The sequence below is a fragment of the Atractosteus spatula genome, chromosome 12 (genome assembly GCF_055471065.1).
Source record: "Atractosteus spatula isolate fAtrSpa1 chromosome 12, fAtrSpa1.hap1, whole genome shotgun sequence".
NCBI classification, from domain to species: Eukaryota; Metazoa; Chordata; class Actinopteri; order Semionotiformes; family Lepisosteidae; genus Atractosteus; species Atractosteus spatula.
The window spans coordinates 34,355,094-34,382,399 of record NC_142717.1 but is presented as its reverse complement, the minus strand read 5'-3'; the positions used below and the strand labels follow the sequence as shown (position 1 = coordinate 34,382,399).

The 27,306-nt window shown below is 34.7% G+C and overlaps 1 protein-coding gene across 1 annotated transcript in view; it reads left to right on the top strand.

The window, feature by feature from the left end:
• Positions 1 to 27,306, top strand: part of cdkal1 (CDKAL1 threonylcarbamoyladenosine tRNA methylthiotransferase) — a 406,686-nt gene that overhangs the window by 217,124 nt on the left and 162,256 nt on the right. Inside the window, exons 9-10 of the mRNA XM_088929462.1 lie at positions 2,485 to 2,651; positions 18,235 to 18,380. Of these exons, the coding sequence (XP_088785588.1) occupies positions 2,485 to 2,651; positions 18,235 to 18,380 (313 nt within the window). The remainder of the gene's footprint in view (positions 1 to 2,484; positions 2,652 to 18,234; positions 18,381 to 27,306) is intronic.

The window sequence follows — 27,306 nt, the reverse complement described above, 5'->3', positions numbered from 1 at the left end:
ATTGTATATTTACCTTGGGTTCCCTTTAAGTTTTGCATTTTTAACTACTGTATATATCCTAACATTTTCTGAGCCTTTTTTAATTGCTTCACCACATTGCCTAGAATATCTATATGATGTGTAACACCTAGTTCTTTCTTGTAATTAGTTTCTTTTAGCTCAGTGTTTTCAATATAATGTTTATAGTTTTTGCTATCTTCATGCTAAAATTTTTTGCCCATGATAAACGCCATTTGCCAGGTTTTTGCCCAGTCCTGAATTTTGTCTAAATCTTTTTGAATTCCATCTATGCCTTCTGCTGTGTTCAATAATCCTTGTGTTTTCACAAGTCTGATTAGTTCATTAACTATACCAGATGTTAGATAATGGATATAAATTAAGAGCAGCAGTGGTCCTAGTGCAGATCCTTGTGATACTCCCATAATTATTCTAATCACCACAATTTGAACATTCATGCCTTGCCTGTGCTCTGTTTTCTTTTAACCAACTCTCAACCCAAATACCTGCATTTCCCTGAATACCAGCCACCTGTGATTTAAGAATTCATCTTTTATGGGAAACTTAATCAGAAGCTTTCTGAAAATCTAAATAGACCATCGTGTGCTTTCTATTTGTTTCCACTGCCATCAGTTTATAAGTACTTGTGTGTTATGGAAGTTGTGGGATTTGGCCAGCCTTGAGCCCCTTTAAATATCTAACCATTGTGTTGTATGTCTTTTGTTTGGATTTTAAAATTGTATTCTCCAGAAAGCTGAAACAAGCCTTCTACATTGGCAGCTAACTTGCTGCCACAGCTGCTTCCTTTATTTCTGTCTTTTTTTCTCAAAACACTTGCTGCCATCTCTCTGCAGGGGTTTAGCCGTCTCCACCTAGGCAGCCCAGCTGATTGATATTGTTTCCACATTATAACTTTTTTTTCCATTAACTTGAGCAGGTTCCCCTTCCACTTGCATACACCTAAACTTTTTAGGAAAAAAAAATGTCTGCCCCTCCCTGCAAAACCATTTAAACTATACCACAGTAATTTGGAAAAAAAGATGAAGTAAGGTCAACATAATATGCATTGATCATTTTAATGATTGTCGGGTAATGGAAACCATTGCCACTCATGTCCTGTTTTGATGGTAAGTCAGTTGCTTTCAGGCTTTCATGTAGCTGTAGTTCAGATTACAGCCACTGCAATTATCCTTTTTTTTTTTACTACTGGCTACACAGGAAAGTTGTCAAAAGAGGCCTGTTATCCACTGCAGCAGTTTTCTTCATCTTTGAAACAGGTCTGAAATAGTCTAGGCACTATCAGTTGGAGATTCTATCAAATCTAGCTAATTAAATGTGTAGAGACATTTTTCAATGCTTGCTTTAAAACGTCATCAGAATAACAAATGGCATTTTAATTTATGTAAAGCTTTGACAGATTTTACTGCCTTAGATTATAGAATTGTATACTGACTTGTATAGGTATTCACTGTTAATTAGTCAATGCTGAACACTTGGTAAATGTCTCGACACAGAAAAAAAAAGTCCTATTCGAAAATATTGATGTGGACATAGGTCACAGGAGAGTGTCTAAGGCTTAGTCTCTTTCTCATTACAGACTCAGACTGAGTATACTTTTTAAAAGTCAGTTAAATAAACCTACTGAACTTCTTCATTCATTATTCAGGTGTAGCTGGTTCATTACAAGGGAATCCCCAGGTAAACAAACACCAGTAATGTAAAGCCTTGAAACACAAATGAGTCATTAAATGAAACAAAGGACAGCTTCAGTCATTGCAAAATGAGCCATAATTAGAAAGTCATCCATAAAGATTGAGCATATTTAACTAAAGACAACTGCAAACAGTTAGAAACAGTCTTGTGGTGATGCATGTTTACTTAAAGGCAATGAGGATGGAAATATGCTTTCATTTTTAAAACTGGCAAAGAAACTCAGTGTGTCATCATTACATATAAAGACAATATCTTAACTCCCGCAAACAGATTTTCCAAATTTCCAGTAAACCTTGTTTGCAGAATTCATACCGCTGTGAACTTGTAGGTTTTTCATTACTTTTGAGTCACTGTGGGTATGTCATCATGACTTCTGTTAAGTCAGTACACTTTTATAACAGTATAAAACATTTATGGCATAGTAGAGGAAAAAAGAGCTTAGTGGCTATATTTAAATAAATGTATTTGACTTTTAGTCTGAATTTTGAATATTAGTATTATTCTGCCTTGTATTATATTGACAGATTTTAATGTAAAAGTATTCATTTAAAATGCAGTATACTGTAAATTCATTTTATAAATATTGCTTTAATAAAATATGAGAATGTGCACCATTCTAGGTGTTTCCATGGAACAATCTGCGCCCATGAGTACCTCTGATTGCACAGAGGTCAAATTAAAAATTACAACACTTTGCTCTGACTTTAAAATACATTTATTTAATCTGTGTTTTCCAGAGCAGGTGGTTGAGTTCTGTGCGCTTTATCTCCACAGAGGGTGTCTGCGAGATCTGGTTGACCAGTGAAGACACAGGAGCCTATGGAAGAGACATTGGCACAGATTTGCCGACTCTGCTGTGGCAGCTGGTGGAAGTGATACCTGAGGGAGCCATGTTGAGACTGGGCATGACAAACCCTCCTTACATATTGGAGCACCTGGAAGTAAGACCACCTACAGATTGTACTGGCCCACGCACTTGTCAAATTAAGTCAGCTAACCCTAGACCTATAGGGCTCCTGAGCTGGTGGTGTTCCTCTTTACACAAAGGAATTCTTTATATATAAGTGAAAAGAACACAAAATGGGCAGTTGGTGTTGATCAGTGTTTGATTTTGTTATTTTTTTCCATATTTCTGCCATACACAGCCATAACTAAATGATAACAATTTTATGGTCTATACTCCAGGTGCTGGTATGTTATTTCACTGTAAAGGCAATAACTGAAACGAGGATATGAATTGATGTGTAGACAGAACAGAAGATTGATAATTTGATTTGTTTGAGATTGAACTTTAAAAATTATTTCCTCCATCCATTTTCTATCCACTTCATCTGTCGTGGGGGAGCTACAACCTGTCTCGGCAAGCAACAGGCGCAAGACAAGCCAGTCCATCACAGGGGACACACAGAAACAAACACACAGGCCAATTTATCAAAACCAATTGACCTATAAGTATGTCTTTGGTCTGTGGGAGGAAACCGTAGATTACCCAGAGGAGATAAACGTGAACATGGGGAGAACATACGTACTCCTCACATGTAACACACCTGGAATTGAAATCAGGGGGCGAGGCAGCTAACCACTGTGCCATAGTACCACATTTTATCAATTGCACTTTCTTTCTTAATCATAGTTGTATACAGTACGTGTGTGAAAGTTGCTGTATAAACAAGAATAATTACTAATGCAGTCAGATTCAAAATATAATGATATCTGGAAGCTTGTGCATACATGCCGACTTATGATTTCATTTTATGAATGTTCAGTTACACGGACTGAACACAGTGATTAAAATCAGTGCATCTACTAAAATAAGTAGTAGCTTTATAAAATCACCAACACTCCTTGAGAATCACCAGCTGATTCCCCTTACCTGCTGACAAGAGTTGAAAGGTATGTACTGTATGGAAATGACCTTCCTATATAGTATGTGCATTTCAAGCATTTGTTATCCACATTTAATATTATTTGACAGATGATTAACCCCCTGATCATGTTCTTAAATAAGGAGAGCCATACACCATTAAAACGTTTTTTTAATAAAAAAGTACAGAGGGAGAATTCGTTTCTGAATTTCTTTCCAAAGAGTATATTTCTTTGTGTGTTCAAGATGCAGTGTTTGCTTAAAAGTCGGCTCTCCTTTGAATAAAATAGAAAGAAACTTCTTTTTCCCCTAAAACCCCAGGTGTAGGTTAAAGCCCTAATCTTCAAGTTACAGGGAAGAAGTGCTGTGGGATGCAGTTTTAATTTGTTCTGGGTTAATTGAGGTTGTAATTTTGTCCCCATAAGTATAGGTTATGTTTATGCTCCGTTACATTCAAATTAAAAACTGATGAAGCTTCTTTATGTTGCAGAATTGTTGTTAAACAATTAAATGGTAATTAAAATGCAGGGTAAGCAGTATGTTAATGTGGACAGCTAGACCATCTCACATAGTTGGTTTTCATTTCATTTAAACAATGTGCACTCACCATATTTAAATCTCTTTTTTCTGTGCATTTTATGTTTAACAATTAGTATCATTGTTTGATGATATTTTGCATTCAGTTGCACAGAAAATTATTTATTTATTTGGTGATACTAAATAGCTTCTTTGTCGTCAACAGTCATTGATTTACTAATAACAGAAAATGCCATACAGAATTAGCAACCAGTCAAACTTTCTGACATACTAGTAATAACGTGCTTCTTACAATGATGTACGGAATAAGCTAAAGTCTAAATTGACACAGTGAAGCATTATTTCACCTAATATTTGTAAATACATGGAAATAATGAGAAAAAAGCGTTATTTTTGCATTTTGCTGTAACATAGTGTATGTTGGTAGAACGAATGTAGCTACAATCAGAAAATATCAGTAGTACCTTCCACCTGATATTTTCTGCATTTAAAATGCAGAAAACTGCTGTTTTTCTTTTTTCACATGGACACATTTGTCTCTCATTGTCATTAAATTTGGCATTTTGTTACATTCCCTGTTAAATGACACGGTTTAACATGATTGCAAGATGTTAACAAAACCCCCTTCTAACTTTTTTTTATTGTTATTATTTTTAAAATATTTTTCACTTTGATCATTTTATAAATGGTTTACTACTCTGAAATTCTGTTTGAGTCTGTAAAGAGCTGACATTAAATTATAGACTGCTTTCAACAGTAAAGGCCATGTCATTCGACTTTCTTATAAAAATAACCATTTAGCAAGTATTAGCTGGTAGTCAGTGAACAGAGAGGTTATTATAACTCTTACTCTGTCATTTCTCTTGCAAAGCAGCTGTCAGACAGAAGATAGGAATTTTGGAGGTTCTAGAGGGAACGGGCTATAAGACTTGATTTTAGAAAACTAAAATGAAAGTGTACTATAAAACTGGTCTTCTAATTAAAAGCCAAGTTAAATTTAGTAATTATTGTCCATATTTTTTTTTCTTTATCATATTCGTCTTTAGCAATTAAGCAGTCTTTGGGGTTGTTAGAGGTAGTTTCATTGGAGGCTGTGCAAATAATGTAAAATAATGAGCTTATGTGGATGATTTCCGTCAACAAGGGCAAAGTGATACCCTTTAATTAATCCAGTTTAATCGAAATAAGAAACAGAACCTTGTTGTGTTTTGTTGTGCTGTGAACCTTGTAGTGTTTTGCCATTTCTTGCAAATACATGGTTTGTACAATAGTTTTATTCTTTTTGTCATCTTACATTTTTATACTTAAGGAAATAACCAAGTAACTTTTCTGACTGCATTGGACTGAAAAGGGAAAATGCAAATGGGGGACATGGAAGGAGATCTTCTGAAACTTTCATTGTCAAGATATTTACTTGTTTTTACACTATGAGCCAGAGACAGAAACACACCCATCATGTGTCTGACCAATCTTGGTGTTTGTGTGCACAGTGAGAGGATCCTCCAACTGATTTCCCCCAACCCAGCACTGACAACACTGAGATAGTCAATCATCTGGTAATTGATGGCCATAGGGAGTGCCTTGATTTAAACTAGTTGAAGGATCTATACAACAGTCTAAGCAAAGTCATTTATAAGATTAGTCAGTTAGGAGCTCCACATCTGTCCTTTAGCCCTATTTAAAAGTTTTAAATGAAACAATATTGTCTGTTGTAAACTGGGTGGGATCACTACATTACAAGGAACATCAGATGAATGTGAGGCATAGCATGTGCACAGTTGTTTTTTTAGGTAATGTAATGACTTGGAAATATGCAAATAATTGATTTGGATAAAAACGTTCACTGTCAAGGATGGAAGTTTTGATCTTTTTTTTTTCATTTGATATGGTATTAGCATATTATTGCTTACTTTTTGTATGAGTAGTTTAGTTTAAAAAGATGCATGTTTGATACACTGTTTTGATTGATACAATAATCTATTACTTTTGTCTTTTTATTTTACTACATAGAAAAAAAATCTTTTTGGTAGTCTTTTTTTAAGTGCATGGAAAATTGTGATCACCCAATTTCATGTATAGTGCCTTATAAAAGTATTCAGACCCTTCCATAGTTTTTTGTTGCTTTAAAGCTTACACTCATTTTGAAATAGCAGTTCATACTTGTTATATACACAACCTTTTCCACACATTCAAAGCAAAAGGCAAAATGAAATAAATAGATAATTAACATGAAAGAAAAATGGATAAAACATGATTGCAAGTATTCAAATCATTTGCTGTGAAAAATCTAAATTAGTCTACGTGCACAAAATTACTTTAACGAGCCACACAATTAGTTGTGCAAGGGCAGTGATTCACATAATTTCAGAATAAATACACCTATTTCTATAAGGTCCCTCAGTCAGGTAGTGAAATTCAACCATAAGACAAAAAAGCTTTCAGAAAATCTTATAGATAAAGCCATTTAAATGCACAATTTAGGAGAAGAAAACTGTATAAAACATTTAAAAAACTCTTAATATTTCTTTAAGCATGGTGAACTAAGAAAAAGGCACCAAGACACTGACTAGATCAGGCAGTCTCTCCCAATTGTGCTGCTGGAAGAGAAGTAAACTGATTACATTGTGAAAAAGGTTACATTGTGAGGCCAGTGGTGTCTTTGAAAGAGTTACAGAGTTTAAAGGCTAAGCTTGGAGAACACATCCATGAATCAACAATACTGGTCACTTCACAGAGGAGGCTTCTATGGACCTTACATCTGAAAAACATCTGAAACACTGCATGGCCTTTGAAAGAAAATACCTAAGTAATACTGCAAAACATGTGGCAAAAGTTTCTGTGATCAGACAAAATAAAATTGGAATTTACTACCGATGTAAACCCAGCTTAGTGCATCACTCAGTCAACACCATCCTTAATGTACAGCATGGAAGTAGCAGCACTATGTTATACTTCTGCTTCTCTTCATCAGGGACTGGGATGCTTATCAAGACTGATGGGAACATAAATAAGATAACTTGTTTTACTTTAAATTCTACACTTTGAGCATTCAGGAATTCAATAAAATATTACATTTAAAAAAGTACGTGCATCATATTGGAATTCCACAAAATCAGACACCATAGAAAGTGTCTGAATACATTTGCAAGGCACTGTATATAACTTTTGCTATACTTACTGTGTAGAAATACATTCACTCTTCTAATCTTTTATGTCAGACAAAGTAAAAATACCCCAACAATTGCCATTCTGAGCTTTGTTGGAGGTTGAACTCCAAATCTATCCACCATGATAGAACATTTCTTTTTTATCCCATTTCAGTTTGGTTATCTCCCTCCCCACCCCCTCCCCTTTTCTAGCCTTTAATCTAGAAGTGAGAGATGCGAGAACACTTACAGTTCACTCAATTATACTCAAGGCCCCAGGGAGGTGAATGCAATTTGTATTTGGAGCGCTGACTGCTAATTTCACACAAAACATGTACGATTTTCATATTAATGATTCTCCTGAGACACTTTGTCCATTAGTGGCTTAATGTACCATTTTTAAGAACACTAGGTAAAATAGATGCAGAAAATTTGTTCGATCAGTTTTGAGTTACAGTATACTGAGGTGCGGGGTACTTGCAGGTCCTTTTTCTTTCCCAAAGTCATGAAATGTTATTTAGATATTTGCAGTGGTTGAAGGTGGTGCACTTCATTTTGAAATTTCTGCCAAAAAGTAATTTGTCTGTTGGTTGGTAGGTAGACACAAATTAGATATACTGTCACAGGTAAAGGTGAGCAGATTTGTCATCTGCAAGAAATGCAAAAACATTTCCTGATAATATTTTTTTTTTGTGCGGGTGCTTGTGAGGTAGCCTTAACTTTCTGGTGAGATTAAAAAAGTTGTAGAAATTTAAAAGTTATTTTACCTCAATTACAGTTAAAACCTAAAAATGTACAGCCCTTGCAATTGGTTGTTTTTTGTCCAGGACAAATGCTCTGAAACAGAAGGAAGTTCAAGTGTCAGTGTTTTGCAGTAGAATTTGATGGGATATATGTATACAGTATCTGCTCTGATGCAATGCATTTGATAGGCTTCAGATGCATTTGAGTGATCTGTTGAATGTACTTCAGGGAGATGAACTATGGCCCTGAAGGACTGCAGGCTGCTACCTCACTATGAACAAGTAAATATGAACCAGAGAATACAAGTGGAAAATACAGGTCATGCATTGAAAACTGAGAATATGAGGCTTTTTTTCTTACAGAATGGGCTGTGGAAGTCTCTAACAAGCTAATTAGCTCATGTTGTTGAAGCTGATATTCTGCCTTCTTTCAAGAAATAGCTGGATGAGATCCTTGGATCATTTAGCTACTTAGCAACAATCCTGCTTACGCTGTTATGGCCTCATACTCATGACATAAAACCTCACAGTTCTGAAGAGGAAAGAAACCAATACCATGTTTCAATTAAACAGATGATTTGCCAGTTAAGTAGCTGAGAAATCAGTAGGTTAAGGTAGTTTATAGCATCAAGGAAATTAAATCAGAAGATAATGCACCCCTTCAGTAGTGCAAGTGCTTCAGAAGTGTTCACATTCTAATGCGAAAGTCATCAAATACATATGTATTTGTTTATTCTGATGTTCTTTGTAAATATCTATTTGTACTGTATATATGAATGCAATATATTTGTAACTGCATGGCATTTGTAAGATGTAGAGGTACATATTTACATTTTTATTGAAATCCATTTGAATGGCTCACTGCTCAAATTTGTTCTTTTATCCGGGTTTTATACATTTAATGTTTATCATCTTATCTAGTATATTTACTGTAGTGTTTGCTGTTTTATTATCTTATGTGACTGACTTTTTAAAAATCGTTCTCAGGTAGGAAGCTAGACCGAACTGTGAATGCATAGCCAAAGTCATATCCTCACCTCATATACATTACAGCTTTGTTTCATTTTACCATATCAGATTTGTAGTTTGCAGAGTACTAACATAAGAATCAGGCATTTAATGTCTTCCTTAATGGCTAACTGCTTATTCATTGAAGTATTAATGTAATAAATATGAAGCAGTTTTAAACTTGAATCTTTGTATTTTCCTTGCAGTGCCTTTGAGCTCTCCTCTTTCTACTTGAGTGAACTTTACAAACACTGCTAACAACCTCGTTCACATCTCACAGCTTCTAAAATGCTTGATTTAACATGTCCAGAACTGTAGCCTTTCTAGACACCTATCACAAAGGCTTTTTATTCCCACTCCTATATGCCATCTGTGGACTTCTTCTTTTATAGAGGGTAGCCCTCTGATCTTTTTAAGGTGTGAAATGCCAAACGTGCCAATCACTATGGTGCCTCTTTCCCTTGACACCTCATGTTCCCTGTTTGGTGTATCCACAGGGAGCCTTCATCACAACTCTCTCAGCCTTTAGGAACTATCCCAGCTGCACACAGACATCACACTGACACTGCTGCTTTGGCCACTTCAAACATTTCTTTCATGAGTTACATTTGTCAAGGTTTGAGGCATAGTGATGTGGATGTATCATAGTGGTTTATATGCCTTTATCCTATGTTGTATGTTGTATGTTGTTTTTCTTTGAATCTTGTGATCTGTTCCATATTTTTAAGAAAATCCCCAGTGAATTAACGCTTTTACTGTTTCTGCATCCTTTTTAAGTGCCATCATAAGAACTGAAGAAAGTCGCACTAAAGATTACATCTGGGATTTATACAGTATTCTTAGTGTTGTATATAAAGAATGCCTTTGATTTGTCTGCAAGATAAATTAACTTTGTTTACAGATGGGAGAAGTCCATTCAGCCCTTCTATAATGCTTAGTAGTGATCAGCTAATTGTTCCAAGGTTTTCGGCTTGGAAGAAGCCAAGGTGTAGACTTCGGTAGCTTGTTCCATTCTCCCAGCAGCTATTGTGTAAAGAATTGCTTCCTTTTCTTAGTTTTAAATGCCCTTCCCTATAGTTTCACTTGTCCACCTCTGGTTTGAATTTTCACAGTTGATTCATCGTAACTTGCAGATTTTTCTTCAGTGCTTAAGTCCTTAATTACACAAACTGTGATGTTAATATTGCATTATATAATCCTTACTAACCGGGACATAAATAAAATGCATGTAGGTTTGACATCAAATTCTTTCAATTTCGGTCTCTGTTGGGCATTTAAAAAATCTGACCCAAAATCTTTTAGTTATGAATTCTTAATTCACTTTGTGGAGGAAAGCAGCTATTTAAGATTTCAGTAAAATATGCCTTATATTTTGAAACATATTTTTGGTTAGCAAAAAGTTAATTTGGTCAAAAGGAATAGGGATTTTCAGGGAATGTTTTTTTTTTAATTATTGATAGATACAGTAAATAAAAGTGTGATTCCCATCTTTGGGATGAGGTGTTTTTCCTCTAATACAAAATCTTTTGGTATGAAGTCATCATGACATCACTTTCAATAACTGCTTATGCAGTTCAGAGTCACAGTGGCCAGAAGCGTATTCCGGGAAGCACTGAGTGCTAGACAGGATAAACCCTGGACAGGACACCAGTCCATCACAGGGACACAAAAATGCACATTCTCATGAGGGACAGTTTTGATAGAATCCATTTAACCCACCAGTATGTCTTTGGACTGTGGGAGGAAAGCAGAGCACCTATAGAAATCTATAGGAAGCACAGGGAGACCCGGGCAGAACATGCAAACTCGTTGCAGATTGTACCCAAGGGATTGGACCCAGGGACCCAGTGCTGCGAGGCAGCAATTGTACAGTGTGCCACTGTGCTGCCTGCTCTTTTGGTATTGAAATACCAAAATCTTTTTGGTTCGAATGGGTTTAATCGGCATTAATAACCTCAGAATATTCTTATTGAAAACAGATTTGAATGTGTATTGCCTTTAGGAACTGCAATAAATTGCTTGTCCACACACTACTTAAATTTCAAGTACTTTATGTCACTTTTGTCTTTCATGACTATTGAGATGCAAAGTGAGAGTATTTGGTCATATTTAGGTTTAAAGTTGCATATTTATTAAGAGACAGGTTGGAAGTGCAATAGCAATATAAAAAATCTTTCTGAAAACATGAAGCTTTGTTTTGAAAATCATTTATATTTTCAAATAGTCTCAGTGAAAAAGCAGTTTAAAGAACATAAGACAGAGGACGTGCATTGATGGAAAGTAATACAGTCTTGTCTATCCTGATGGTGATGATTATCTTCAGCAACATCCAGAAATCATTGTTGTATGTTGTTTTTATTGTTTATTGTAAATAGTGTATGCTATTTGAAAAGTGCCAGTACCATTGTTATGTTTAATAGTGAAGTAATACAAGAGAGCAAAGGTTTAGCATTTCCCATAATCTGTTAATTTGTCTTTTTAACCCCCCCCCCCCCCCCCCCACAAAATATAGCACCAAAGCTGTAGATCCAAAAGCCCATAACGTTTTTATCATAATGTACGGTAATGGAGTGTGGTATAAAATGTATCATTTTCAATGAAGGCTTCACACAGAAGGTTCCAATACTTGTTTGGAGCTCCATAGATATCTGTAGCACAGACTGTAGTTATATACAGTATATTGTATAAAGCAGAGATCTTTTTCCATCCTCAAGAGAAGATTATCAATTCACATCTGTATTTTTCTTAGACAAAAGTTCTGCCCTATGGTTTAGAAATGTGACAACACTGATTATTCCATTTAAAAATAAGAATAAACACAGCAAGGAATCTAAGTATCCAGTATCTAAAGGGTTACAGACTTTTTGAACAGCTAAATTTCACATCTCTTCTCTTGAAGTGTTCAAAAATCATTGGCCCCCAAAACAATTTTCCATTCAGCAATCACAATGAAACCACTTTGAGACTGTCATTTTTTGGCAGTTGTTGCGTTTTGAGCGGGGAAAATCAAAACATATGCAATACATCCAAAGAAAGCAACAATTACCCAAGAAACACAGATTCAGTGGTGTCTTGGGGGGGAAAGGAAAGAAAAATTATATTTCATATCTGCTGAAGAATTATTTTTTTCAGATGTCCTTTTCTTAATTATTTCACTATTTTAATAATTACTTTTAAGAACTGCTTCAGAGATTCAATTGAATATATACATGTTACATGTTCACAGGAAAATTGGTGTTACTTAGATTCCCTGACATCTTTTTCATTTGTTCAACATCACTTCTGATAGCTTTTGCTAGACAGTGCTTTATTTCTACAAGAATGCACTTAGAAAAATTTTCAGTGCAAGATGAAAGGTTACCTTCCATTCACCCTTGTTACACTAACCAGATTTAAAATACAATCTTTTATTGTTAAAGGACTGTATCATTATGTAGTAGTTATGGTCTTATCAGTTGAAATGATTAAATCATAGCTGTCTTAATGTTGTGAAAAATTGCATGTTTCTCTCCAATATGTAATTTTATTGACCATTTTTAAAATCTATATAAGTAACTTGTATATTTATTACAGCAATTATATTAATTAAAAGTGCTTTTTCAAATTACCTGATTTTATTAAATGTATTGGTGTATATTATATAAAAATAGACCTTAGACACAATTTATTTTATTAATCAGTCCCCACATTCTTGCTAAAAAAAGTAAATATTATATATTGCTGAGAATTGCCGGGAATTTCTTAATATGATTTACATTCTCTTCTTTGATCAAATATTTGTTTATTTTTTGCTTCTATGGCAAAGGAAGTGTTCTATTGCTAATCCCAAGCAAATGAGTATTAAGTATACTGCATTCTTTTCATCCCACACCCAGGGAAAATGGTTTTGTACCTGTTCTCACTGTATCTGTGGTTATTCTTACTTCTCAAGGCATGCCGAGTTAAAGTGACCCTCCCTTATCTGTGCGTGTGGAGGGGTGAAGCTCAGTAAAAAAATCACTTAGATAACAGCAAATTTTAAAATTGGCTAATGTTCCAAGGAAAAAAACTTTGGAAAAAATACTGTTATGGCAAATGGTGGATATCATCTTTATAATTATCCAGATTCTAACATAAAGGTATGCAACATTAATATTAATTATCTTTTTTAAGAGGAAATGGATTCAGCATTTCATTTGTGTAAAGCCTTCCTAAAATTCTTTCAAATTATGTATAGATAATTAATGATGTAGAAGTCACATTAAAGATTACAGCTGGGCTTTATATGGTGTTCTTAGTGTTGGACATGAAGAGTGTCTTTGAAGCTGTCATCTCTACAAGATAAATTGCCTTTCGTTTACAAACTGTTAGCTGTGTTATGTTTTTGGAGTGGTGTGAAATGAGAACATCTTTAATCAGCTGACAATTGTGGAATTAATCTGTTGTGCCCATCTCAGGTCTTCTGTCACTCACTTCTGATGCCATCTGGCCAAGGCACACAATCCACCTGAGTCTAGTTTAATTTCATTGGAGGATAGAAATCAGAAGGAGCCTTCATTGTCTTTTTTTAACGAGTTTCCTGTACATATTACCATAACCAAGTAAATTATGGCTTTGCAGAATAAATATGATGCATATTAAACTGTGTGCTATTGGGGACAAGATGCAGGGCAATCAGATAGTCGTTAACATGAAGAATAATTATGGGTTGCTTAATTAACATGTCTGCATTTTTTTTTCTTTTGCAAACAATCAGATCAGATATTTCCAGCAATCTTTTTTTATTACGGAATTAAAGTACTGTTTGCTTGGCCTTTATCTCACACAATCTAAAATACTCGTAAATACTCATTATATGAGTATCATATAAAATATTCATTCGATATTTTCATAGACAACACACAAAAGGATCTGCACAATCTAATCTGACTCCTTAAAATTATGGTAAATTTATGCTGTTTATAATGGTAAAGAAAATACAGTAGTTTGGTTGAAAACTAAGCTATTAATTTTGTTTCCACATCATTTTTTATACATATTGCAGCATCTGCCCTACAGAACACCTGATTGACTTTCAGAATGTTTTAATTGTTAATAATTGGACCTCCAAAACACAAGAAATACATTTCCAGTCTATACTAAATGGAAATTAATTGTTTTCTGCCTTTTAGTGCTGCACATTATCAGTAATATGTTTGTGGACACACTAGAGAGTTATAAGAATTGCTTATTATTTATGGAATATAGTCGTATTCATGCAAGCCTAGGTGACTTATATGATTTTGTGTTCACCAGAATTCTTGGAGACAGGATAGGATTTTGAAATAGCCCTGGAATTGAAAGATGTGGATTTGTAAATGCACTTCACTCCTCTGCTGTGAAAGCTGGTTATTAATGGCTGTTGTACATGAAATAAGTAACACCACAATTCGTCATCATCCATTAGTGAAGAGCAGGTAACATGTGGCAGCTTTATTATGCAGATCAGGTAAAGAAGTGAGAAATTGCTTCACAGATTAAGGGAAAGCTTTAAGTAGCTCAGATTCTGTAAACCCACCATGGAATTTAGCCAAGACTGACCAAATAGTCACGACCATTTTATCCAAAGGACAGCACCTCCAGCTCACCTACAATATATGCTTATTTACACTTAAATTTACCAGAAAACAATCTAAATAACAAATGTGAGAGGAATTTGCTCATAAATAAGTCTCCTGTGCAGCCTCTGAAGTGAAATCACTGGATGGAGCCTGCCAATACTTTTGTGTGCAACTATATGATTCTTTTCTGACTTGTCCAACAAAGACATTTCACACAGTCCTGCACATCTCCAGGAAGGAAGGGGAATATACTTTAGGTGGGGATGTTATGAAAATCGCTTTGCCAAACATTTAGAATGGGTGCTTTTGTGATTAAAATTAGCATGAGATAAAAGCAGCTAGATTGGTTGTTTGTTAGATGTAACTTCAATGCAAAAGTGTAAAGAGTCAAGACAAGCAGGTGCCCATCTTTCTTCTTGTCATTCAGAGCCTCTACCAGCCCATAATCCTTCCTCTCTGCCACTTATTCTACGGGGTGTGACATATTGCTAATTCATTTGGATACTTTACATGTCCCAGTGCAAGTATTCATGATTTATCTGCATTACTAATCAGCTGGTATTCTTAAAACTAATTAATTCCTTTAATTTTTATCTTCTAATGTGTAACCCCATGTGGTGCTGTACAAGTGAGCCAGACGAGCCCGGCAGGGGGGATTTGCACAATGGGTTTTAATTGTAAAGATGAACCGCAATCAACAAAATTTCTAAAAAAAATATTTTTAATACAGATTAGAATTCAGTTAATGAGAAAACTGTGACTGCACGACCCCAGTTGCATTGCTTTCTTTATAACTACAGCAAGCTGTATTTTTCTCTTTTCTTTCACTGACAGCAGGTTCTTTTTAACCTCAGGAAATTCTTTCATTTAGCTGTTTTTTTTAATTATTGAGTAAGATTAAAAGATGCTTTGCTCTGGATCTTCACTGAGACACAAGCTGGCATTCTTTTCAATGGTAATAATAATTCATGACATTATTCAGAATTATGGTAGTACATTCATGGCATTATTTGAAGATTCCTTCCTCTGTCTACAAAGTTGGAAAAATAATCTGTATAATTCATAGATACAGTCAATTTTAGAAATAACAAAGTTTTGGTAACATTATGCTTCTGTTCACCAACAAATCTATATATAAATACAGTATATTGATAGACTTGAATTTATTGCTTTTTTACGTTAACCAATAAGGAATGTATGGCACAGCTTGTGTTGACCTATTCTGGCTGTTCACCTGTTCACTTTTGATTATTCTTATTTTTTAAAATTGCTGACTAATTTGGTCTGGATACAGAAAAAATATTATCACTAATGTGACAGCATAAACAAAAACACAGCCTTGAGAGAACAGTCGCATGTTTCAATAAATCAGCCAATCTATACATTTTTATCAGATATGTCATGTGTACTAGTGTTATTGTTTTTGAGTAACTGTTTGGGAGCACTGTAATTTGTATGAAACATACACATATTGTGTTTTACTGTGTAACTTGAACTGGGAAAAAATGTACTCTGAATGAAACTCCAGTGTTGACTCTAAGATCCTCTTAATAGTTTCTCAAGACAGGTTTTACTTTTCATTGATTCCAGATGGGAATTAAAGAATACATTTTTTTACTGCCAGATTTATGTATTATTATAAAATTAAGCAAGGAGTAGGAGAAAGTTAAAACAGGAAACAGATGTACTAGTTTCTCAACAGCTGTGTGCTCTTAAACATCTGTCTGCATTTTTATTACTATTGTTTTTTAAAAGCTTTTTTATAAGTCAGATCACCAGACTAGATACTATCATACAACAGTTATATTTACAGGTGTCTAGCAAGGTTTTCTTAGATGTGCCTTGAATATTGATCTTGATTTTCACTTAGTGAACATGAATTATGAGATACAAATCAAAATTTCTCTGAAATTATAAGTTTAGTATTGAGTTGTATTTGGTTGCCTGTAACCAACAACTCTGGAAAACAAAGGCCAGTTGGAGCTGCTGACTTTTTAATCTTTTGATAAACTGTTGTGTTAGAGCTTTGATGTAGTCTGGGCTTTTCAGAAGTGATCATTTGCTTTTGTGAGTGTGTAGATTTTTTTTTTACAATAGTGACATAAAATTCTAAAGCATTTCTTCATTTTATAACATCTCAGATCAGTACACAGATGGTAGAAATATAAATTGCAATATTGCTATCCTAGAGGTGTAAGATCTAAATAAGGAAAAGCAGAATAAATCAAAATAGATTTTTGTTGGTCCAAGTCGACTACAACTGTTAAAGTAAAAAAAAAAGTCCTTTACATGTTCTGAGTTCTGGCAGAACAGTACAATCTTTCAGCAGCAGAAGCAAAGAGATTAATATATTAGTTTGAACGTAGCAAAGGGTAAATAAAGGGAATACTTAGCTCCTTGTGGACATAGAGAAATCTTCCCTTTCATAAACCTGGAATTATTGACAGTGCTTTGAATTTGAAGCAGATGAAGCCTTAATGTAAGAAGTAACATCTTCTGTTTGAGAAGCAGAGTTCTGTAATCTTCCTGCACACTAATCCCTTTGGAAATTAGTACTTGGTTATACCTTATATATATATATTATTCCACAATCAGCCCAGAAATAAAGAGAGCAAGAGTAAAGGGAGAAAGGGTATCCATTATGACATTATAATAGATGCTTTGCTTTTTGAGAAATTTCATTGACCTTTATGAGAAAGTGCAGTCAAATTACACTTTCTCCATTGAGAACACCATGCTACCATCTGAGCAGACACCACAGTTTTCTTATGGGGGACATACAGACTTTTACCATGGAATTCAGCTAATTAAAGCGAAGCATTGGCAAGTTAGAGCAGAACAGACCTGGTCATTCTCACAGATCAGAGCGGAGTCCTTGTTCAGAATTCACAGGCTCATACTGGGATCGTTATAGCTAGGAGATAGACAGAAAAAACATATTTCCCCTTTGTGGTTTTCAGGAACGCTAATTAAAAATGGCAGTTTGAGCCAGATTCTTAAATCTAAGATTTGTATTTATGGAAGCACTCGGACGATTTATTTTTAAATGTGTACAGAATGTGCTTTTGATTGAAAGATGAGGTATGAATTATTCTGAATTATCTTTAATGTGACATAACTGCCAGTGATACCTTTTCTTCTGAAAATGGTCTACATTCCGTTACAAAAACACATTCCATACTACTTATAAATCATGGGAAGAGAGAATATCAGATACTTTACTCAGTAATTATTGAAGAGGACAGTATATAGAGAGAAAATAGATTAGTACAGTGGAAGCTGATGTCATTGCAGATATATTAAGCAGCTTGTCTTGAATGAGTGTCACTTAAATAAAGAATTCATTCAGCATAAAGGTGTTTATTAAGGGAAATTGGTTTCTATTTAATCTTAGGTTAAAGTAAGTCTATAGAGACTTCATATTAAAACAATGAATTGTAGCAAGAGAGAATATGATAGTTGCTACATTTATTTAAACAACAGTGCTATCTGTATACCAAGTAAACTACACAGTACATGCCTTGCAAGGTTTTGGAGGTATTGGGAGTCTAATGCTACTCGCCGCTTACAATAAAAGATCATCTTTTTTAAAATGTGACATGCTAGTGATTTTTGTCAGGAGTATGATGCCTGTTTCATCTTTGCAGGAAATGGCAAAGATCCTCAATCATCCCAGGGTGTACGCCTTTCTTCACGTACCTGTCCAGTCTGCTTCTGACAGCGTTCTGATGGACATGAAAAGAGAATACTGTGTGGCAGACTTCAAACGGGTAGTCGACTTCTTGAAAGAAAAGTAAGTCCCTCTGAAATACTGAAAGCTGCAGCTACCTCTCTGTATTCCACAAAAGAGAGAGGGGCTTAAAGATTACAAGCTTGACTCTTTTACCTATTACCATTTTGGATTTTTTTTTAGAGGACGGGGATTAAAAAAAAGGTTTCAAGGGTTTCTTGGGTTTCTAGTATAATAACAGACCTTGATGTGGTTGTGCCACTCCTTGTTGCTGTCTTGCTTACAGCATTCCTTCTTCTTTGTGTTCTTTCATTGTAGTTCAAACAACACTTATTTTGCGCTCCCTGCCTGACTTATTTCTTAGTTGTCTTTTTTTTTTAAATTGTTGCTCTTTGGGATTTTTTTTACAGCAGCTTCACACACATAATTAGAAAATGAATACGGCTCAGATTTGTGCAGAGGCAAAAAGCCCAAAGCATAGAGGAGGGCTTGATTTTTGATTATACAGGGAAAAAATGTAATTGTTGTTTTTTTTACAAGATGTACAGAAACCTTACCTTAAGCGGGCCTGTTTTGATGTGTGTGATACCAACAGAGATTGATTTTACTTACAGCGCTCTCCAGATTCATTCATGCACCAATTTAAGATGAGCATTTATTGCCTAATATGTTTCACTTGCTAGAAAATTAAGAAAAAATCTTAATGTTGTACTGTAATCATAGTAGAAGAAAGTCAAAGCTGTCATAATTGAATTACAGAAAAAGGGTCACATTTATTCACAACTCTGAGTTAAATACAATTTAACAAAAATAAATCTACAGTAGCATTCAGGTCTTTGGAAGTGCAAGGGAAATCTCCAGACCTACACAGAGGAGTTATTTGCTCCAAAGGTTTTGTGTTTCCCTGGGGTGTAAAAGGAGGTAAACACGGAAAACATCTAGTTGTAGCATGCATCATCATGGTCAAAGTCAGAGAGCTCTTCGAAGACTTCAGACAAAAGGTCATTGACCTCCACAAGCTGAGGACTGTGGAGGAACCACTGCAAAAAATGAATCTAACACTTTCCACTGTAGCATATATTATTAATACATTTAATTCTGCTATAAAACCACCCAGGCAGGAGGAGGTTGCAAGTATATTTTGCCACCACTTTGGCAACTAGTGGCTGCCAACTAGGACTGAGAAACTAGTGGTGTGGAAGGCAAATGTAAGTCCAAAGGCAACAGATGGTGATGTCAAACACACTGGAATCTTCAGGATTAAGGATAGACATAGTTACCATTCAATGTCTCCTGTATGAATGTGGTTTTCATAACTGGATTGCAAGGAAAAGCCTCTTCTGAAGGTGGACTACATAAAAAGACGTCTTAGACTACTCAAATGTTTTTTTGAATGGCATTTTTGTCTTTTGATTTACTAAAAATTAGCTTTCTTGACATTTCCTTTTTAGTCAGCATTATAGTTTGTTATACAACAGTTGAAACTCGTGATGTGAAAACACTCATGCCCACTGTGAAATATTGTGGAGTGCTTATTATATTTTGGAGGTGTTTTATATCTACAGATTCTGCAGCCCTTGTCAAAGTGAACTCTCAACATGTACCAGGACCTTTTAACCAGACACCCGGATCTATATGCCAAGAATCTTACGCTTGGCCAAAAATTAATATTCTAGCATGACAATGCAAATCATACATTTTGTTACAAAGGAATGATTAACTGCGTACAAAATAAATGTTCTGGGCATCTCAATCTCCATACCCCAGTCCAATAGAACATTTGTGATTCAAGATGGCAATTCACTTACAGAAAACAAAGGGTCTGAAAAACTAAGAGTAATTCTACATGAAGGAATGTTCATAAATTTGTCCTCTGAAGTGCAAGAAACTCAAAGCAAAAGGCATTTTGTCAGTGTAATCCCTGCCAGAGGAGGATACAAAATGTATGATTTATGTGGCTGTGCTAAGCTCAGTGCTATTCAAAATGAGTGAATAACATATTTTAGTTTTTTTAAGGCAAGATACTGTATATTATCAGTTTGTAAATCTTTATTTGATGTTTATTATTCCTATTTTGCCAGGAATAGTGCACTGTAGGACACTAGATTTATAATTAAATATTACAGTTGATAATATGGAATGTCTGTATTATTCATTTTACATGATTTTACTTTACACCACTTATCAGTCTGTGTTTCAAGTATCGTGGTTACAACTCCTTGGCAAAATCCGACTTCTATAATTTGGGAGAGGGACAAGGAAATATACATACTGTAGGCAGGTGTCAATTCACATTTATTAGTCTGATTTCCACAACTCAGTTTACTTATCTGGTTCCATTCTTCACCCCTCTGCTTTTCCTAGTATCACCATCCGCGGTCTCCTCTCTATATTGTAATTGTGTTTTATCTTGTGTATTCTTTTTATTTATTGTTGTTCTCATTCTGTAAAGCGCTTTGAGAAGCCACCTTTAAAGGCGCTATATAAAATAAAGTTTATTATTATTACTCAATAATTAATTGATAATTCCATCAGTTTTTAGTTATCAATTTATTCATTTGACATTAAAGAGATCTGATGACCTGTTTAATATTTTGCATCTTGTATTCAACTAGAGAAACTGCTTGTTTTGCAGCAAATCAACACTCTTTTAAAGTGGTTTCCAATCAGAAAAGTCAGACTCTACTTAGTGTGTTCATTCAGGGTATATAATTAATGGGGTATAATGGTTTTCATGGGATCATTGTGTGTGACTTCCATTTTGTGTTATTTGCTCGTTTTCTATTTTTTTTTTATTTTATTGCACTTGTTATTTAGATTACATGCAAAACATCTTATGTTTTACAACAAAATATGAATGTGAATAAATAGGAAAACTGAATAAACTGAAACTGATTAAATAGGAAGTCCTTCGATACTACCATATCTGACTATATTAAGTATTGCCTTGTGGGATTTTCCAAAGCTAGTTTTTGCACATCCTAGCAATCAGATTTGATGTTAGTTATTTTTTTCAGAAATGCATGATTGCAGATTACCATCTGGGTACAGACAGCTACAATAGCTCAATATATACATTATAGGAAAAGAAAGAAGTGAATGAATATAATGTATTTAAATAACTGTTACCTCTTTACATTTTATCAAATTCTACTTGCAATGTTGTTGAACCTTTCCCCTTTTTTAGTTTAAGTTATTGTTTATGAATTCACTCAATAGAAAAAAAGAAAACTACTGGATCATAAACAATATGTGTTTTTATATTTTATCCCATGAGATATTTCTTCCATTTTCAAGGACACTACTTTTAGAGGCAGCTGTATTCTCTTCCTTACCTGGTTTACCAAGCAGACATTCATAGCTGTTTAGCAGAGATTATTCAGCCTTCAGTCAGTTCTGATTCCGGCTGTCAGAACAGCTGTCAGCAGTGGCTGTGTCTCGCTGAGAATCCATCCAACAGACTGCAGTGTGAGGAAGTGGAAGCCACGTATTCCTGGCTTCAATTCCTTGCTCATTCAGCAACTCCTGTGGTCAAGTTCATTAACCTGAGTTCCACCTTGTCTTGGCTGCAAGCTGAGGAATCAAAATACAGCATCTGACACAATACAGACAACTCAAAAATAATAGGAGTTGATGTGAAGAAATGGGCTTTTTTTATGGAGGCGTTTTGGTATTAAGTCTTTGGCTTCCTGTTGTGGGGGGATTTGTTGTAGGTTTTGTTCCATGTTCACCAAAAGGGTGCACATGTGCACAGTGAATATGGTAGCTCCATGTTCACAATGAGACATGATACAAAAGCAGTTCATGCTCCTGTGATAGGAAATGCAAAGCATTTAATTTTAGGGCTCTTAAGGATTTGGAAATTGATTCCTTTTACACAAAACAATAAAATGAAGTTGTGTGTGACTAAAGTAATAAAATATATAAAGTAAAATGAGACAGTTTTGCAACACTTTGGAGCCTAATAAGTTTTATTGTATGACGAATGAGTTACTCAGCAATGCAAGACCATGATTCAGTGGTCATTTTGCAATTACAAAGTTTGTGCTCTCCACACACATGTATACAAACCCCATTTTATTTTTATAAATAATATTTAAACAACAATTACATTTTTCTCATTTTCCTGAGAAATGCCAGTGTTACAAGAACCCTTTTAACTTAAAACACAAAAGTAGTAGTCTTTACTGAGCATAACATTATCAGTAATCTATCCAATTTTTGCTCTGCTTTTATGTATTTAGCTATTTCTAAAAGACAATGGTGAATTCTGTTTTGTGTTTTAAGCATATAAGAACATTACATTACAGGTGTTAAGCAAAGGATAGTGTATACTGTACATTGAGATGAACAGTAATTTTACATTGAAAGAGAAAGGAATTTAAGTTGTGAGTTTCCTACAGGTGTTTCTGTAACAATTCATTACCTTGACAGCTACTTAATTTCACTTGCTGTTACAGGCCTTACAGGAGCAGTATGGTTTTAGTTTTGAACAGTTATTTAGTACAGACAATACAGCAAATATAACATATTGTAGAATAATGCAGTCGCATACATGACTAAAAATGTTTTTTTGTGTCATTATGTGTGAAGTCAGGACAATCTTGTTCATCTTGCAGGATATTTTTGGCAAACACTGTGTGTGACCATTTCAAAGGCAGATTAAATGAGCAAGCTTGATGTCTCCAGGTCTATCTTGTATTATTCCTAAGGTACTTTATGAGGATAAGGACAAAAAGTGGGTTAAATGATAATACAGTAGGTACTTGAGAAATCTAGCAGTGGAAAACGGTGACCTTTTATTCTAGTTCATATCTGTCCTGCTAACAATTAGTCTTTTTTATGGTAAGTTGTTGGGGCAGGAATCCACAGAGATACAGTATATTGAAACATGGCAATGAGAGCACTTAGGCTCCTGTAATGTTTTTTAACAATCAGGCTTGGCGCGTGTCTGGAGCCATACACAGGAGTGGGCGCTGTGCCAGTTTCATTTTTGAACTAACTTGAACCTGTTTTATTATTTTCTCCCCCCCCCCCTTCCTCTTCTTCTCGCCCTTAAATGGGGGTGTTGGCAGGCACTTTGAAAACAACAGCTGGATTTGAGATAACCCAGGAGAGCTGGCAGAGGGCAAGTTCAGGATCTGGAAGAGAAGCTAAATCATTATCCTGAAGTCAGTGTGTAGAAAGCAGGCAGCGTGTTCTGACTTGCACAGCAGGGCTTTGCTCCTCAAAGGTACAGACGGCCTCTCCAGGAGTTTAAGAACCAAGCTTATTTTGAACAGGGGCTTCATTGAGCTGCTTTGGTATACCTTATGGGAAGTGTGATTTTCCTGGTCAATTATGTGTGCTACGTGCATTTACATTTGTAACAGGTTGAAAGCAAAGACTTTGTCAATGCTACAGTACATAAATTTAAGTGACTCAATATGTTATTTTACTCCTTATTGTAAGATTGAGTCCTTGAACAAAATCCAATAAGAGCACAATCCCATGTTCATTTTTTGCTAATAAGAGTGAGAAATACAAATCATACCAGTTGTAGTAAAAATAAAATAAGACAGTCTGAGTTAGAGTACACCTCTTTGACCAAAGCTAGTTTTAGTAGTTTAGTAATTAGTTTTAATAAGCAAAGTATTAATCTAGTATTTTGAAAATGTAGGAATTAGCCAGGACACTTATATTACTTTAGAAGTAATTCCAGTGTATCATTGTAATGTTTGTGACAGAACCAGTAAGTAAAGCAAGCAATCTTTGTCCAAATTGTTCTTTGAAATAATCGATTTCAGAATAACATTATAAGCAGTAGGACCCAGAAAAAAAAATTGAAATCAGGTGATGCGTTAAATGATAAGCTTTGGGAGGGTGTCAAGGTTCTTTCAAGTGAAGAGAGCCTACGGGAACAAATGCACAAAAGCAGCAATATTGGACAAAATGATGACATTATTTACAGTGCAGCACAAGAGCTAAAAGAATCAAAACAAAAGTCTTTTCAAATAACTCTTGACTAATTTCTTCCTGTTCCCTCTCTAAACACTGGGTATCTAAGGTCCACAGTACAAAACGGTCCAAATCTAAATCATAATCTTAATCTTTTTCCTGGTTGCTCGCTCTAGTTCCTCTGCTGTCTTTCCTGCTCTGGCTTTCTACCCTTACCTGACCAGTCACCAGTCCCAGGATGGATAGGTGGCGTGCAGTAGGCCCCACAGGTTCCTGGGAAATGTAAACAAGATCCTCTAATGTCAGATAATAGGGACTTGCTTCCTGCCTGCTACAATACCACATCATGTAATAGGATAATATGCTCATGAAGCATGCCCATGTTTTTTAACTGCAGCAGGGGTACTCAGCTACCAAATCTTCCTGGTCTTTCCAGTGCAAGTCTCTTGACACAAACAACTGTTTGAATATGACTTACTTTTAGCGTCCCAGATGGGAACTTTGCTTTGCAGGCAGGTACAGACATAACACAATACATTTAACACAACCTGAACCTATTAACAAATAAGAGACATACATTTATGATGAAAAAAATGTACAGTATACAATTGGTTTTTCAAATTAAGCAGGTTAATAGCCGTAGGAATAGTTCTATTACTATTGCATAGTCCTTAGTTCTATTGCATTTGAATCTAGGTATTCTAAATTGATGTCCAGATGGAAGGAGCTCAGACTCACTGTGCAGGGGGTGGTCATGACAATCAGTGATTATATTGGCCTCCTACAGTATTTGTTTGACTTAGATGTTTGAAAGCTGTAGTTGTTTTGCACCAATACTTTTGCTGGCTACCTTCACAGTTCTGCTCAACGAATATTAGGACAGATCCAATGACAGTTCTGTAGAATAAAGACAATGTTATAGTACACACATTAAAAGAGTAGAGTTTTCTTAGGAAGAACAATCGCAGTTACATATGGCATCCATGTTTTCTTCAAAGTTTAGTTTGTAATCAGGAATGGTGCAGGGTATTTGTAACTGATGACAATTTCAGTTTCTTGCTCTTCAATGACTGTTGGTTTTTCAGTTGGCAGTTGCTTTCTACTGTATAAGAAATAATCATGTGTTTAATTTTTGATCCATTAAGTTCAAGAAAGGAGTTGTTACACCATTCATCAAAATAATCTGCTACAGGCCCATGATCGGTTTCTACATCTTGGAGAAGACTTCCAATTCCTATTTTAATTAAGTAATTAAAGAGTTGATTGTACATTAATCCTGAAATTAAATAAACCAGAATAGTACACCTACTATACTAGATAGTATTGGCAAGATATGCTGCTGGTAAGCTACACATCTGTCACTGAACACCACCACCACCCTGTCAGTATTGAAGGTAATAATTCAAATTTAGACTGCAGATGTAACAAGCAATAATCTTCATCATCATTTTATTTAACCAGTTAAATTGAGAACAGGTTCTGGTTTACAATGACTCTTTGGCCTAGAGGTTTACATCTGTTACACGGAAGACAAAATAAAAAAAGAAAACAACAATTAAAAAACTGATAACTGTTCCTTCAGAACTACATCTTAAATTGTTGAATTGCTGAGAGAACTGCAATAAAAATATTAAGATTGATTAACATTTGTACAGTGAATTATGTACTGTATGCAGAGCTATAAAGAAACAATTATATTTTCAGGAGCGATATTTCTGGATATTTCCTATTAGGCCTTTCTTCAGGGAGGTTTACAGTATTTCTTTTAAGTGAAATATGTTTTAAATTTGTATGAAAAGAAGCAATATGTTGTAGAGAATCTAAACAAGTTAGACAGATGTCATTTGTTGATAGGTTGGATCAGTGTCATGTTGCCATGTGACGTGATGTCTGTCACAAAGCATGAATTCAAAAGGAGTTCAATTAAGATAAAAAGAAACTAAAAACATATTACTACTTTTATTTTTTTATATTTGATTAATCTAAATTTGGTCTTTTTTAAAAAGCCTGTATTAAAATATGAAATTTTCAAATGACCAAAACTGCAAATCCTACAACATCTAAAATTGTCTGTGCTTTGCTCCATATACTGTATCTTAAAAAGCCATAACATCATTAAGTTTTACAACAATGCTTATTGGATTTTAAATGCCATTTAAATGTGTACAATATACGTGTTTATAATAATGAATTTAATTTTCAGCTGAAGACATAAGCTGATTGTGTGTGTTACTTTCCATTTCACTGATACATTGATCTTCTTGAGAATGACAAAACTTGACTGTCCAATTTTCTTAAATGTCCTTAATTAGTACATCCAATTAGAACATTACACAGGTATTTAGAAGTGTAGTTTTATGTTCTGGTAGTTTGGTAGTTTTTGTACTAATACCTTTCTCCAAATGAAAATGAAAAAGCTAAAAAGTGTAGATTTTTAGCATTCAGCATTTAAAAATTTTAAACAAATATTCCTTTACTTTTAGGCTTGGGGAATTTAGAATATATTGTTTATTGCTAGATTTAGTTTTTTTTTGGTTCATGAATGTTAACAAATGGCAGTCCAAATACCTAACTTTCTAGGAATTAGATTTTTAGCTGTCCTAACCTGTGTTTATAGACAGCACATGAACAGCGGATTGTAGTACAATAAGAATATACCTGTATGCTTGGGATCCAATTCCAGTATTTATATTTCTACTTTTCAGGTAAAAACTAATAGTTTTGAAAAAATAAGTATCTAAAACAGTTTGGTATTGATATATTTATCAGGAGAAAGTGGATCTTCTGGATCCTGATAACCAGGCATGTGCTATGCAGTTCATAACATTGTTTAACTAGAATATTTTGATGGCCTAAATAATTTTTCCATAGGTAAAAATACCATAGGTGTTTACTGAAAACAATACACTTTAGAAGTACTTTTACAAATGCATCTTACTTCAGATCTTTCATCAATGAAGAAAATTTAAAAATAATGCACATTTTTTGGAATTGTATTTAGAATAATTGTTTTCTTTTCATATGTAATTTCTGGACCAGAGTTTTGCAGATA